This window comes from Cataglyphis hispanica, chromosome 7 (assembly GCF_021464435.1).
Source record: "Cataglyphis hispanica isolate Lineage 1 chromosome 7, ULB_Chis1_1.0, whole genome shotgun sequence".
Classification (NCBI taxonomy): domain Eukaryota; kingdom Metazoa; phylum Arthropoda; class Insecta; order Hymenoptera; family Formicidae; genus Cataglyphis; species Cataglyphis hispanica.
In genome coordinates this window covers 1189606-1205161 of record NC_065960.1, presented here as the reverse complement: position 1 = coordinate 1205161, position 15556 = coordinate 1189606, and the positions used below count along the sequence as shown (strand labels likewise).

Genomic DNA, 15556 nt, shown 5'->3' with positions numbered 1-15556 from the left:
CATATGGACTTTGCGTATCGGAAGAAGTGTTCGTCACGAGAAACAAAACCGAAATCTCGCTAGAGTCTGAAAATAATTCGAAAATTCGTGATCGTGTCTACTCCAATATGGATTATCTAACGGGCGATTCCGAGTGGCTGAGCAACAATGATTTATTCTTGTCGACTGCACCGAATCCTTCAGCTGCACGTAATAATGAAATTAGAAGAGGTAATATGACGATATATAATAGCTATAAAGTATTATCTCAATCTATGTGGGGTTCGTCCTTGTTAATATTAAATGTGATTGCATATGATCACTAAGTAAAATAAATTAAAATTGTTCTCTCTCCGTTTTTTGTTGGATTATTTAAACTACAATGTTAATATCACGGTGGGATGTAGAAGAGCTAATAACGAGATAAAGAAGATTTCTTCAAGGTTATTTTCCTATCTCAGGTGCTGGTGTCTTGGGAACAATTTTTTTAATTGTGAATACTACATTGGGCGCTGGTTTATTGAATTTTCCACAGGCCTTTGATAAGGCTGGTGGAGTAGGAACTTCTGTCCTAGCGCAATTTGGTTTTCTTGTCTTCATCACAGCTGCACTGATAATATTGGCTAGTTGCAGCGATAGTACAGGCTGTATTACCATGCAAGACACATTTGCTGCATTATGTGGATATAAATCTCTTATTTTTTGCGGAATTTGTGTGGCTATTTACAGCTTTGGCTGCTGTTTAACATTTCTGATAATCGTTGGCGATCAATTTGATAGAGTCTTTGCTACATATTATGGTCTTGATTATTGTCATACTTGGTAATTATCACACATAATAAGAAAAAGAAACTGATATAATATCTATAAAATTTCTTCAAGTTGTAGAAAGATTACTTAAAATATTACAGGTACTTATCCAGACCATTTGTGACAGCTTTGTCCTGCAGTATATTCATATTGCCTTTATGTTTTTTTAAAAGATTGGATATTTTGAGTTACGCAAGCTCTATTGGGTGCATAACCATGATATATGTTGTATGTTTAATAATTTATAAAAGCATCACACAACAGACTGACACTGTACCGTCCATAAAAATTTGGCCAGACAATGGATACGAAATTTTACAGATAATACCCATCATTTGCTTTGCTTATCAGGTATTTAAGTTTTTAATTTATTGTTATTTTATATTCTCCTTCTCTCTCTTTTGTTAATGTTCTTCGTTAATTTTTTCATATATTATCTTAAAACAAATCTTATCAAAACTTTTATATTATCTATATAAGAGATATATCATTAAAAATTATCATTTAAAATGATATAGTCTACAAGTCTTAGCATATTTATATAAATATTTAATACAGAGCCACATGACCGCAATACCAACTTACGCCTGCATGAAGGACCGTCATCTAGGCAAGTTCACACTATGCGCCGTGATTAGTATGCTGATCTGTTTTGGTGCGTACAGCATCGTTGGTTATTTCGGCTACCTTACATTCGGCAGCGGCAAGGTACCGAGCGATATCTTACAAGGCTACACTGAGAAGAGCGTCGTAATAACTGTGGCGATAATCGCGGTCGCTGTTAAGAACTTTACCACTTATCCCATCGTCCTGTACTGCGGACGAGACGCGCTTCTCGGTATCTTTAATGTTAATCTCGATCGAATTGGCGTTCGTGTGATTGTTACGTTGATCTGGTTTGTCTCATCATTGATCGTCGCCATTCTCGTGCCGGATATCTCGCCGATCATTAATTTATTGGGAGCATTGTCCGCCATGTTCATCTTTATGCTGCCAGGTATCTGCCTCCTGCAAAATGTACTTCTTAGAGATCCGGAAATGTACTTGAACAAAAACCGCCTATTGATCGTCTTCGCGATTTTCTTGACTGCGCTCGGCGCCTTTGTATGCGGCGTCGTATTTCTGGAGACTCTTCAGGATCTCTACAAAACGCCGTCTAACTCGCCACCATTAGTCACCGGTTTTAGACAGTTCAAAGAGAGTCTATGCGTATGAATATTACATTTACTATTGCTCGAAATACATACTACAGATTGCATAATCTCTATTGAAGATTAGATTTATTATCATTAACGATGATCTGTCTCAATTGTGTGCCATGTTACTACCATGTCTACAGATTGAATATGTGGAATTGAAATATTGATAGGAAACACAATTGGAAAAGCCGATTTGTAACTGTGCCATTTTTAAAATTTTTTTTTACCTTTTTTCAGATAGATAATAAAAAGACTGATTTATATATAATTTTTATTAATAAGTTTTATCTATGAATTGGAACATGTGCGCAACTTCTTTGCACAAAATCGATATTTTTTTATGCCTTTGATGTCTTTCATTGACAAAATTTGCTCAATATATAATAGATATATTATACTTGTGAATATATATGAATAAAGAAATCTTGATACTTTATATAATCTCTCTGTGCCATTCATTTTATCCTAATTTTTACAGAAGAATTCCTTATTATGAAAATTATACGAGTTTTGTGAATGCTTTCGATGCTCAACGCGACGAATATATATATTATTGGAGGATTAAAGGATTTTTTAATACAATATATGTAACTTGTGCGGGATGATCTTTATCACTGCATCAAGAAGCCGCTCTCGACATTGCAAATTCGCTTGTAAAATCGTGCAACGTGTTCCCACTTAGATCTTCTACTTTATCTATGGTTGCTTTACAGAAGAAACATTCTCTCGCATTGAGTAGATGACGATCTATGCAGGTACGACACGTTTGATGATTACACGGTTTAAACGTAGCGGCGATCGGAAACGCGTAGCAAATCGTGCAAGTGTCATCGTCGTCGCTTATAAATTTGGTATCGGGTAAAAGCGTGCGGCAGGTATCAAGATACTTTATCATTTTTCTTACTCGGTCAATTTCTTCTGCCGTCACATCTTCCTGATCTATGAAGAAAAAACAAAATATGATTAATTAAAAATATTAAGATAAAATGAATGTTGAAGAAATGTGAGTATATTTACAATTAATACCATATTTACACTAAAAAGTATTACTCAAAATACTTACAATTTAATAATGAGAATGGCTTTACATTTTTCGTCCTTGTATTTTTCAACTTTGTATCACCCAAAACAAAATATAAAGAACTGATTTGGAAGCTCGGCTCCGTCAGTAAGCTTCGCGTAATTCTAGGCACTTCAATCATCGGTTTCGCTGATTAAGAGAAAACACAGTTATTGAAACCTTTTCTATATATATATAAATGAAGTATCTTCAAAAGTTTTTTTTTTTACTAATTTTAGTACTTACCTGCAAAATCGTTCATTTCTTTTTCGAGAAGAGCCAGCAGAATACCGATAACGGCAGCTAATATAGGAAAATGATCTACAGATTCTAGATCCGGTATCTCCAAAAGCACCACGTGCTGAAAACAACTCGTCTGCGAACTCATTCTGTTCAACACTTGACAGAGTAACTGAAATCACGATACAGTCATAGTATTTTGAACACAATCATTTACTAGATAATATCACTCACTTACTTGACACAATCTAGCCAGTAAGATCTCGCTGGAAGACTGCGTGGGATCGCTAAAAACACCCGGAGCTACTGTAGAAATCATCTCCAATACTCGAAGCAACGAGATTGCCAAATCGAAACAAGTGGCGCAGATCTTTAATTGTCTCGATTCGATAAATACTCGCTCTGGTCTCGATGACACATTGTGAATCTCTTGTACCATGCCGATGAATTCGGAAAATGCCCAATTCAACTGATTCAATAGTGAGTTCAAAAATTGCGTGGTCGCTTGAGAATTTCCCAACAATACATCTCTCACATGTGCTTGATACACCGCTGATGGACATGGTTCTGAAATGAATCTTGAAGATATTATCACGTGAAATTGATTTGCGCATCTAATCGAAATTAAAATAAAATCTTAATTTTTACAAAAATTTAAAAGACTTTGTATCTTTGTATTGTTCGGTATTTTGCAGATTGATATAAATTTGTCACATCTTAGTTTTATAATAAAAAAAAATACGAATAATATTCTTTATTAAAGAAAAAAAAAGGAAAATAACATACTTATTGGCTGAGAAATAGATTCTTGCTGCAACAGTTTCGGGCCAACTTTCTTCGAAAGATGCGGACTCTTGTCGTATCGGAAAGCGAAGCCGTTGCCCTGCCAGAATCTGACCAGAACCCAGTTGGACTGCGCCCATGCTCTATTTTCATAAGGCTTGAGCAGATTCGTGACGACTTTTATCCTGCTTTCAGGTGGTACAGTTTCCAACGCCTCTAACGTCAATGGATTCGATACGAAGCCCGCGAGCGTGAGTATTAGTACGTCTTTGGAATTGGCATGTACTATGCGCGGATCGAGGAAGTGATCGCACAACAACTCGGCAGCGTTACACAACATCTCCCGATAATGCGGGATGTTTTCGATTGGCGCGGTAGGATGCATGTGGGTACGCAGACTGACGCATAGATCAGACATTGTCTCCAGATAAAAATCAGGCACGAAACTGAACATACATCCCTGCTGGCTGGCAGTCTGCAGGGTCAATGTAACTACTTTCAGCAACCAGGCCAATTGCGCTTGCTTTTCCGTCGAATACACGGCGGCCCTGATCCATGCCATGTGTCTCGCTTGCTCCGACAGTTTCTTGTTGAATATATCCGTCGTTTGAAGCAATTCTCTTTGAATCGCTTCTGCTTCGAGATCTTTTGCCCGCGTGGCCATTTCTCGTTCAACATACTCGAGCCTCACGTTGATGTCGGCGATCGCGTTAACATACGCAGACATACTGTCGCGCAGACTGGCCACTTTGGCCAGCTGCTTCTTCGCCGCTACATGATAGAACAAGATAATACCATCTAATAGTTCCATCAATGACGTCGCCGGATCTGCAGGACCGTGACGTATTGGAGTTCTGTCTTCTCTAGTATGTGTGAAGAATCCGAATCTTTCCAGTATCATTGAACTACCTTGATTACCCGCTGTCGGAGTGATGCTAATTAAACGCGGGAAAACAGCCGCCGGTATGGCTACGGGCAAGTCGACTAGCGGTCTCATACCGACCACAGCGGCGGCATACGCGTTATTCGATGCCTCGTTCGTTGTCGCCGTAGCATTCTGTTGCTGATGCTGCTGTTGTTCCATAGCAAGGATTACCTCATGATCCGGACCTAGGAGGCGTAGCAATTCGTTCTTGAATGTCTTGTTTAAGTAGGTTATTACGCCGCCAAGTCTGTCGATTCCAGAGTAATTGATCGATGCATCGTAGAACGCCCTGCCCATTCCAATTTATAAGGAATTTGCTATTACGTAAATCAAACGTCGCTCAATAATACTTGAGAATAATGTATATATGAGGAAGCAAATGTTTATATATATATATGAAAGAGAAAACAAAGAAAAGAAGATCTCTAATCCCAAATATATTGTTACGCGCGAAAAATAAAAGTAGCAATGCAAGCGTTCAAGCGTTCAAGCGTTTCAGTATAGTATCTAGTATGTATAAATATATTAGTTATAGAAATTTTATGTATATAAGACACACAATGAATTGAAAGTGTCTACGTTACTAAAGTAGAGAGCAAGTCGAGTCCTTTTGCAAGTATGTGTCTAACAATTCTTGTGGTAATGCCTTATCACCTGCAGGGTATATAGACTGGGCTTGTTCCAATTTCAGTGTCCCATAAAATTCTGAATGCAACCAGAAGTCGGTGAAAGCAACATAATGTGATCGGCAAGGGTGTCTGTAGAATTGGTAAAACGTCTGCAGGTTTGCTGACTGAATGCTTGATAATTACACGGACGATTCGTAGATAAGAGAGTACTTCCGTATCATATGTGACACGCACATTATGTACTTACACGACTGGATATCAAGTTCTCCTGAACGAAACGTTTGAACTTCCTTAAAAATATAGTTCTTGACGCTGGTCTTTTAGCTGTTCCGTCGCTATTATTTAGCAGGGTGACTAGTAACTCAACTTGTAATGCTTCTACCTCTATGCAAAGAAAGTACATTATTATTGCGTTTGTAAAAATGATATGATCGTATTAATAATCTTAAAAAACATTGCTTCAAAATATTCATTTTTTCAAAGAATATTAAAAATTTTTTTTGATAGCATCCATATGAATATGTATATATATAAATTCCATCATTTAATTTTTAATCATTGCTAGGCTATTAATAGTTCTAATAATAAATAAAACTCTTTCTCTCCAAAATAAATTAAAGAAATTCAATCACATAAATAAAAAAAATTATAATTTGCAAATATACATGTCTTAAATGTTTCAAAAGTAATCATACCGGCTATGGCAGTTTTGATACGCTCACAGGAGTATAAGTAATTGGTTTTGTTCATCTCAATTGATGGATCCAAGGGATTCGTCTCCCACCAAACTTTCTCCACTACGTCCATGAGTCCACCTTCATCCAGTGGTTTCACATGCACAAAATTGGCAAAACGCACGCGATCAAACAGCACGTGCTGCAGCAAATGTTGTCGCGTAACGGTGTGCTGACAGATCCTTGTCAGCAGCATCAGACTCTTGCACTGGTCCGGATATTCAAGCAGCAAAGAAACATGTCGGAAAGCGGACAGTAAATGAAGTACTGTGCTCTCCAGGCACATCTTAATTTCGTGCTCCTCCAGGAATGTCCACAGCAGATCCAGACAAATAATCGGTCGCGCGCTGTGATTATTCGAGAATGCGGATTTCGTCGTAACATCGTCCATGCTCATATTGCAGAGTGTCCGCATGAACGGTACGAAAACCGCATCTGTGACGTACGGAACGGTAAGCAACGGACCAATGTGCTTCAAAATGGATCTCGCTAGACACATGAGAAATCCTTGAGCGCTCAAAATCTTGTCTTCCAACAGAACGTTTTGTTTCTCAAGTTTATTTTTAGAATGTTCAAACAGTTCGATTATTTGCGAGAGCCATTCAAAAAGAAGCACAGCTTGGCGAACTTGCGTCGTCGGTGGTGCTTGCAAAGGTTCATAATCCTCTATAGGATATCTAAATGGTATGGAGCCGAAATTGGCTGTCAAGTTTTCAGTGAAGGCTAAGCTGACGGTAGGAAAGTATGCGATTCCGGTGCCCATCGATATATTCTCAAACGCTCTGCCCAGATTTTTACCATTCCTATAGAAATCTATCGTTCCGTCATCCATGTCCAGCGCACAGCCGATAATGTCCCCCGTCAACCAGGATTCGCCGTACTTGTGCGTGGTTACATTCCACTTCCTCACACGATTTCCGTCATAAGCGTACGAATTTGGAGTATCCCCTGATAAAAAAAGATAAAATATTTATAACGACTAAAATAAATCAATTCATGCTAAGGCTAAATGAGTTATTTTAAATTATATAAAATAATAATATTCATTTTCTTGAAAAATTGTAAATATGACTAATAATAATAATGACTAACAATACTTAAACTTACCAACACCATATTGTTGATTAAATTTACATTGTGCAGTTCCCCATCCGACTTGCATCACTCCTTTAGATCCTAGCTGTACTTCGTACATCCATTTCCCCTTGAATACTCCAGTATTAGCACGCATCGTGCTGAAACTACTCTGCGAATTGACACTTAATCTGTCAGGGGAGACAATACAAAGACCATGATGCATAGATACATCAAATCTAACAATATGAGGACCAATACGACCCTCTCTGTTATCTTCAGAATTTTGGGTGTCAATATATAAATTCAATAAAGATCTTCTAATGTACTCATTAACCTGAGTCAAATCCTGCACTAATCTGAAACCAAAATATTTTGATTAGTAAAATAGATTAATAATGTAGAAGGGAAGGAAGATGTTATTAGTGAAATTAAATAATAAGTAATCAGAGAAAAGTGAACATAAATATATATTTTATATTTCCACATACTACATTTTCTTAGATTTAATTTATATAATTTAGAGCAAAACAGTAGAGTAACAGAAAAGAAATATTATAAAATAGTAATAAAATTTGTAGCATTTAAAAATAAAACAGATATATTTAGATCTTTAGACCTTGACCTTGGCAGATTAAAAAATAAAAATAAGATGCAAGATACTTGCAAAAAATAAACAACTTTGAACAGGTAAACCTATTAATTAACTTTCTCCTTCATACAGAAGTCAAAAAATACGTACCGCGATTGTCCGGAATAATCTTCATTAACTTTAGCGCTAGCGACGTGAGACTCGTCGAGACTCGTGCCGAAGATCCTGCACACGATTTCATCTACGTCCATCGTTGCCACTGAAAATTTATTGGACAGACAGGCAGGCAGGTTAATTTGGGATTCGACACGACATCGCTGTGGCGTGTTTTTCGAGCGAAAAATTTCGCGACCAGGCTCGTTTCATTCGCTGCGTTAATTGTCGTGTCAACCTACTGCAGCGGCAGGTGATAAGAGAAAATTGATAGTCGACGTCACTGATCTCAAGCTTGTATTATACAAGCAAACCTTCCGACGTCGCCATGTCCGCTGTCACGCACGACGACGATGACGAAAATCACTGCCCGCTGCGATTACTTCTCGTTATTGACGAGGGACAACAGAGAAAAAGGCAACGCGCGCGCATGACATGTCACGCTCCTGGCGCAAGAGAGGGGAGGATATCAGCTGATGCATCAGCCGATAATCAGCGCGCGCCAGTTAAAATGTATTATTATTCGTTTTAAATTTTGAAAAAAAAACAAAATAAGAATCTTAAACTTTTTGTAGAAGTGCCGAGATGCTATTCGGGATAGATACAAAAGGACATCGTGTAATCGGTACTAAAGTAACTAAATAAGTACACTTTGTAATATAGTATACAGCCTGTAAGTTCGTTTATTACGATATTCATATGTATCATTAGCCTTAACGGGAGATTATCGATTAAGCTATTACACTCCTCTCGGATCATCCACTGATAAGACGTGGCTACGCTAAATTATTAACGCGTATTAAATTACGTTTTACAGATTCGTTTAAAAATTATTATTGTTCGGCGCGCGATTGCCGCCGTGTAAAAAAAAAAAAAAATCTATACGAAGACCGGAGATCACTATACAAAATATGCAGTCCGCAGGTATAAGGTAATTTAAAAGAAGAGTAAAGAACGAGACGACAACACTTAAAACTGAAATATCGTGAATGTTATTTTTATAATCAACAGGAGCATATCCTTGGCTTTGGTATTTCTTAGTGCGGTGGGTATAGAGCGCCTGCAATGCTCAGCGAATCTCACATCTGTCAGTATTATTGCATCCGAGACAAATATTTGGCCGACTGTTCTCCGAAATATATCGTATATTTCAGAACCGTCAGTAATTCCGATGACAGATGTATGTATACATGGAAAAAAGAATCGATTTTTCTTCAATCGAAAAAAAAAAAAAAAAACAAACTTGAATCATTAAAAATATAAGCTACCTTTTTGTTTGAATTATATAATGGATTATTGTTATTTACACTTCAGTTTAAGTAAACTTGACACGAATAACAATTCCATAAGTTTATAAAAATATTCAACATTGAGTATTAAAGAGGCAGCAGAGAAACTCTAAAATCAATTCCGAATCTATCAAAGGTGATCGTCAAAATTAAAAGCAGAGATCTCGCGTACATTTAAGTGACAAAATATCGATAAAAAATATCGCAATAACACCGACGACGCGAGGACCGCGTGCTAAACATTTAATCGATACACACATAAAGTTGAGGGAGGGGATGGGTGGGATATTGCGGAATTCACCGCGATTCTCTTCGCGAATTCGTCGAGAAAATTCTCGCGAATACGCTTGTATGATATACATCTCATGTATTAATGCGTATACGTTATCGTATAGATCGCGAGTACAAGCTTCTTTTCTGTTTTAATCGATCGAGTATAGGGAGAGGCAATATGTGGGAATACGTCGAAGTGTTACAGAAAGTGTCTTTTTTTTTTTCTTCTTCCTTTTCTCTATACGACTCGTTGATATCGGAAATATATACGATGAGTAACGGCTCGCGACGCTGCGTCAAGCGATAAATACTCGCGTCGTCGTCGTCGTATAATCTAGCTAGATTCTCCTTCCTCCTTATCGTGGATATATCGAACATCACTTGGATTAATTAGTACCTATAATTAAGACGGTACGCGATACATATACAACGCGCCCTATTATAATATACTTATCGATAAAGTCGCGGGACTCTCTTCTCTCTCACTCGCTCACTCACTCACTCACACACACGCACACACGCACACACGCACGCACGCACGCTCACTCACTTCTGCTCTAGAACGCGAGAACTGGACTCACGTCTACAAAGGGTTAATAGCTCGATCGAGCAAGCGGGAGAATTGGGGAACAGCTTGTATTTTCTTCCTTCATTTCTTTTTTTTTTTATTTTTTTCTTTCAAACTCATGCTAACATTCATTCGTGCATAAAGGAACCATTGAACGCGCTTGCCGCGACACGCGACAATACTCGTCAAGAGTATGGCGATAGCAGGAAAATCTATTACTGACACATATATGCGGGCACGCGCTAAAAAATAAATTACATTATGTCGTCCAACATTACAAATTCATGTTCTTCGATGCTATGTCTCTGTTTCTCTCATTCTTTTGTTTTCTCTCACGCTTTCTCTGACACACACACACACACACACACAATCTTTTTCTCGCTTTTTTCATTATTTTTTCTCTCTTATTCTTATCTTCTCTCGATGACTAGAAACATTACTTCGCGCGGATCATTTGGTAAAAAAATTATGCGAAAATGGAAAACATCTGTAGAAAAAATAAACTCGCTTCCGCGAGAATAGCGCTGTGGTATCGCTTTGCGTGCAATTACTACACGAAAAGTTCATGCGCGTGCCGTATTTAGCACCATCGCGCGAATTAATAGCACGCGTTATCGCACACCGCGCTATACCGCGGCAGTTTTTTCCTTTCTTCTCGGGCTCGATAATTAATACAAGTAGAAGTCCTCGCGACTGGGCGGAGTAACTGGTCGATGGGACGTGTGGTCGCGCTAATATCGTTCTAAATCTACACGTTATCGTCTTGAAATGGCGAAATATCGAAGGACGATCTCTCTCTCTTTCATCGAAAGCGTGATCAGTCTCGGCTCGACGTTTCCCTCGGCAATAGCCTAGTTTCCTAGTTTATTGTATCTTTTCAATTCGCAATTCTACGTACAATTTCACACAATACTTGAAAAGGAAAGCGGTTATTGTCAAGTTGCATCGTTTGAGAGCGAATAACTTGCATAAAATGTAAGATTATTGGGGAAGATTCAGTGAAACGAAGACCCTGAAATTTTCGAGGCGTCGACTTTCGAAAAATCGAGAAGTTTAAATTCCCTTGTAGCTCAAAATTGTACTTGTATCATCTTCGTTGAAAGGACAATATCTCGGCGATCGCCGGGGGATCGGACCACGTACTAACCGCGAATAATGTGAACTTTCTCGGCTATGCGATTATGGCAATCTTTTAATTGGCTTGCTCCGCGCTCTGCGCCTGCTTCTCGATCTTTCGCGCAAGCTCGGGGCTCATGTGCGGATGCGGGAACGGCATCACTGGTTTGCGCAGGATCGTCGGCTTGACCTTGACCTGCGGCTTGAACGACGATACCACCTGGCTGCCGCCGGTCAGATGCATGTCGGCGAACTTGGCAGCGATCTTGGGGGTGGAACGCGGCGGTAGAGGTGACCTGAACGGCACCCCTCCTCCACCACCACTTTCCCCACCACTCCCATTGCCGCCGTCGACGGCGATCTGATTCGAGCTGGCCGACCGGATGATCTCGTCGTCCTCCGCGTCGATGACGACGACGACGCCCGTCCCGTCGTGCTGCTCCGCCATCTCGATCCGCTTCAACTTGTTGCCGGTTTCCGCTGCATTTGCGGTCTTTGTATTTTTCTTCAGAGTGCATTGATTTTGCTTAGCGAAACGCTCGGCGGCAGTGCTCATGTCTGGCGATTCCGGACCGCCAGTCGGTGAGGTGGCCGCTTCCGCTCGCGAGGGCGGCGCTTGCTGCTGCTGTTGCGGCAGCAACGACGGCGGCATTATCATCGTCTCGTCATCTGAACTACTAAGACTGCTAGATGATACGGACTTTTTGCCGACTGGATCCTGCGCTGATAGCGGTAGATCCATCACTAGATCGGGTGTATGCTTCTGCCGCATTTCACGGAATTCCTGGGACACGCGAGAATAAGACGACTTGGGAGTAGGCGGTACCACCGTCGTGTTGTTCATCGGTTGCGTTTGCGAGGTGGCACGACGCTGCCAGAGCTCGCGATTCGCCGAAAAGTTTGTTAGCTGCTGTTCTTGCTGCAAATCATCGTCCGGCGTCATGGTCGTCGTCATGGTCGTTACCGTTGTCATAGTCGCCGTCGACAGAGAGTTTGCGTGCGACAGCTGCAATTGCTGTTGTGCCATCATACTCTCGCCGACGCTCTGCGACTTCCAGTGCTGTTGTTTCCGACTGGCGCCGCGCTTCGACGCGATGCCGTCATGTGACGATATCGCTGTCAACACGTTACGCTCGATTGATTCCTCGTTCGTGATTTCCTCGTTGCCACTTCGTTGTTTTTGCTGAACCGAGTTATCGCCGCCGTCGACGCATTCGATACTGTCCTCCGACGAAATCTGGGAAATCGAATCCATGTTATTTCGATGATGCTCCGAATGCTTTTCGTTCTCCGTAGGAGTGGACACCCTGACCAGCCTTGACGTACTCATGGAATCAGCCTGCGAACAATCACGAGAAAAATCGTAGCGAGACTTGAAGCGTGCGCGTACGCGGGGAACTAAATAGGTGTTTGTGTTGCCTGAGCGAAGCCGACAGACGAGTCTCGTTTACTATTGCGGGGGATACGCAGATACTACGGAGTCATCTTGATCTATCAGCGATCGTGCGCGCTGTAATGAGATACGAATTATTATCGAATCACGTTTCTCGTATCTATACAGGGAATCTCGCCACTAATGGATGTACTTTCGCGCGCTCGCAAAAGTGAAATAAATCTAAATATTTCAAGATGTCGATCAATTTAGAATTATATAAATTACTGAAAAAAACTCATAAATTCGTGAAGAAAGATGTGAATCTCCTATTTTCTCTTATTCTTTTAGATACAGCTTATTTTGATAAAATCATTTGATAAATTTTTTAAAATTAATTGCTGATATATACTTTAATATATCAAATATTAAAAGGCAGCAACAAATAATGGCCATCAATTAAATTTCTTAACAAAAAATAGTCGACGATAAATTTGTATGAAGAAATATGTGCCTGAAAGGCCATCCGATAGTAGTAGGACACCCTGTATACGATTCTCCATATAACAACGTGTAGATAAAAATTGGGACAATGAGTGAAATTTGATGAAATGAAAAATTTACAACTGCACGATACAACGATAATGTGAGATATAAAAGGGGATGTGCCGAGATCGATTTGACAAAATATATTCAATAAGAAATGGTTTTAAAGGTCTCCATCCAACAATAATGTGTTGTTTCACGCAAAGTGATAATGAAAATAATTCATAATTCTCGTTTCAAACACGATTGATTCAGTAGTAAAATTTTTGAGATTACAAATTTTCAAAACACTTACACAGTCGCTTGCATGCACAAATTGACGCACAAATATAAAGGGAATACACATACATAAAACAGTACAATCTATATATATATATATAAGTTAATTAATAAATAATTTTTATATGTAAGGATTAAAAACTGCTCGTAAAACTGCTAGAACAGATACAAACGTAGAGATGTATTATAGGTGTAATACGCAATAATAATAGATTAGTTTACTTATTTTTTTTATTGTCGAAAGATTAATAGATTAGGCTATAAGGCTATTGCAGTGGGTGAGATTACTCTCATTACTCACCTCGGAAGCCGAAAGGATATCCGCTGGAAGCAGGCCCCCGCGCGTGAGCGACATTCCTTTTGATCTCATCAATTATAGAACGAACAGAGATTCGTTCTACGAAGAAACTCTAGGAAACGCACAATATCAATAAGAAAAAAAAGAAAAAAAATAGAAAGAAAGACCGAACACACTCTCCCAATCTCCAAATCTCTAAATATCGCGATTAACAAGACAAATAACAAATAACAACGACAGAGTAATCACACAACTAACAATAACCACTGACTGAGTTTTATCGAACAGTTTTTAGTCCGCATTTCGCTCTGCGTGTATATGCACGTGCGGCGCGAAACGGCTTTTCTCGCCAACTAAAGAGCCAAGAGACTAAACGTATATCTGGAAAAACAGCAACCATCCCAATCATTAAAACAGTCGTTAACAAAAAAAAAAGAGAAAAAAAGAACGCAATGGAAAACAAAAATTAAACAGACATACACATGTACATAATAAAACGGTGCAACAAAGGACACAAGAACAACCATAAGACAAGACATGCAGCACAATATATGTATATATATATATATATATGTATGAACATGTATATTTATATTTTATTTACAGAGATGTATATCGTACAAATTCGTATAAAGTCCTATAAAGTACTTGCAGTTCCGGATTTAAGTTAACTTAAAATAAAGTCTCAAGCGCGTAAAGTACTCTCCCACGTCTCGTCGTTTTCCCTGATGTGTCTCGCTGCGTGTTATCGGTTTCGTCCGCAAAATTTTAAATTCATATATCTCAGAATTACGGCAAACAATATCATTTCGCGACAGATAACTTGCCAAACTATTTAGCATTTATCGCTTTTAAGCGTCAAATTTTCAATCTTCTATCCAAAAAATTTTTTCACCAATACTTGTTTGTAGTCGATTGCGAGAACGAAGCGATGCGTAGATCTGATATGTGAGTGCAGTGCGCAGGCAAAAGAGATTTTGTGTAAGCAATTCTACGTTGTGCATTCCAAACGCGCAATTTCGGAATATAATAAAGACGAGAAAAAAAATACGTTGCAGCTCTTTGGATAGGCATGCACCGAGATGTGCGCTTGAAGGATACGACGAGACGATAAAATCCGCTTGCGCGGTGTATGTATGTACGTCGGTATGCACAGTGTAACTAATAGAAGCGAGAACAAACACGAAAAGGGAAAAAGAACGAATTAATGATCAACTCTACTAAACGGTGGTTTCCAATACCTCTCGACTGATGATCGGTTGCGCCGATGACGAGATGCAGGGCACATTCGCCACGGACGCAATAATACCGCTGGCATTACTATTGTCCGTTATTATATTTGTCGTGGCGGACGACATGTCGGATGCCGCGCCGGATGACCAGGTGCTCGGATTCGCTGACGGGCCCATCAGCGGCGAGTTGTTGCTCGACAGTACGCTATCCGCCGAGCTAGACGCTCTTCTACGCATGGATTCCTCACTGGACGATTTTAAAAGTTCCTTTTCACGCTCCTCATCTCTAAGAAAAACGCAAAAAGTGCCAACAGAATAATTAAAAACTGATCAACTATAATAAATTTCAATTTGAATTATAATTTAATTTAAAAAAAATAGAAAGAGTCGACTTGCGAATAATAA

The 15556-nt window shown here is 39.3% G+C and overlaps 3 protein-coding genes across 12 annotated transcripts in view; 1 reads left to right on the top strand and 2 right to left on the bottom strand.

The window, feature by feature from the left end:
* Positions 1-74: 74 nt before the first annotated feature.
* LOC126850917 (putative sodium-coupled neutral amino acid transporter 7) lies at positions 75-2092 on the top strand. Its single transcript, XM_050594392.1, has 4 exons — positions 75-210; positions 441-801; positions 891-1140; positions 1348-2092. Exons 1-4 carry the CDS (start codon positions 108-110, stop codon positions 2002-2004), a joined length of 1371 nt encoding a protein of 456 aa, XP_050450349.1. The 5' UTR covers positions 75-107; the 3' UTR covers positions 2005-2092.
* Positions 2093-2245: 153 nt separating this feature from the next.
* Positions 2246-8603, bottom strand: LOC126850896 (E3 ubiquitin-protein ligase RNF123). Of its 2 annotated transcripts, none has more exons than XM_050594353.1 (10): positions 8176-8603; positions 7467-7792; positions 6321-7307; positions 5873-6009; positions 5651-5796; positions 4075-5285; positions 3527-3855; positions 3295-3460; positions 3052-3198; positions 2246-2927 (listed from the first exon to the last, which is right to left on the bottom strand). In XM_050594353.1, the coding sequence occupies exons 1-10, from the start codon at positions 8274-8276 to the stop codon at positions 2608-2610; spliced, it is 3870 nt and encodes a 1289-aa protein (XP_050450310.1). In that variant the 5' UTR covers positions 8277-8603; the 3' UTR covers positions 2246-2607. The 2 variants fall into 2 exon arrangements, with proteins under 2 accessions (XP_050450310.1, XP_050450311.1); XM_050594354.1 differs by having other exon boundaries at positions 5651-5754.
* Positions 8604-8829: 226 nt separating this feature from the next.
* The window catches only part of LOC126850895 (SLIT-ROBO Rho GTPase-activating protein 1-like), a 55932-nt gene continuing 49205 nt past the window's right edge, over positions 8830-15556 (bottom strand). For all 9 annotated transcript variants that reach the window (XM_050594344.1, XM_050594345.1, XM_050594347.1 and 6 more), the window contains 2 exons: positions 15161-15437; positions 8830-12763 (listed from right to left, as the gene is read on the bottom strand). In XM_050594344.1, the coding sequence (XP_050450301.1) occupies positions 11501-12763; positions 15161-15437 (1540 nt within the window). In that variant the 3' untranslated portion in view covers positions 8830-11500. The remainder of the gene's footprint in view (positions 12764-15160; positions 15438-15556) is intronic.

Bases quoted from the DNA above. Each gene is read 5' to 3' on its own strand.
- LOC126850896 (XM_050594353.1), bottom strand. From the start codon at position 8,276: ATGGACGTAGATGAAATCGTGTGCAGGATCTTCGGCACGAGTCTCGAC. The intron at 5,286-5,650 runs GTGATAAGGCAT...TGGAATGGGCAG, and splicing joins CCAGTCTATATACCCTGCAG to GGCGTTCTACGATGCATCGA. The intron at 3,461-3,526 runs GTAAGTGAGTGA...TCGTGATTTCAG, and splicing joins TACTGGCTAGATTGTGTCAA to TTACTCTGTCAAGTGTTGAA.
- LOC126850917 (XM_050594392.1), top strand. From the start codon at position 108: ATGGATTATCTAACGGGCGATTCCGAGTGGCTGAGCAACAATGATTTA. The intron at 802-890 runs GTAATTATCACA...AAAATATTACAG, and splicing joins CTTGATTATTGTCATACTTG to GTACTTATCCAGACCATTTG. The intron at 1,141-1,347 runs GTATTTAAGTTT...TATTTAATACAG, and splicing joins TCATTTGCTTTGCTTATCAG to AGCCACATGACCGCAATACC.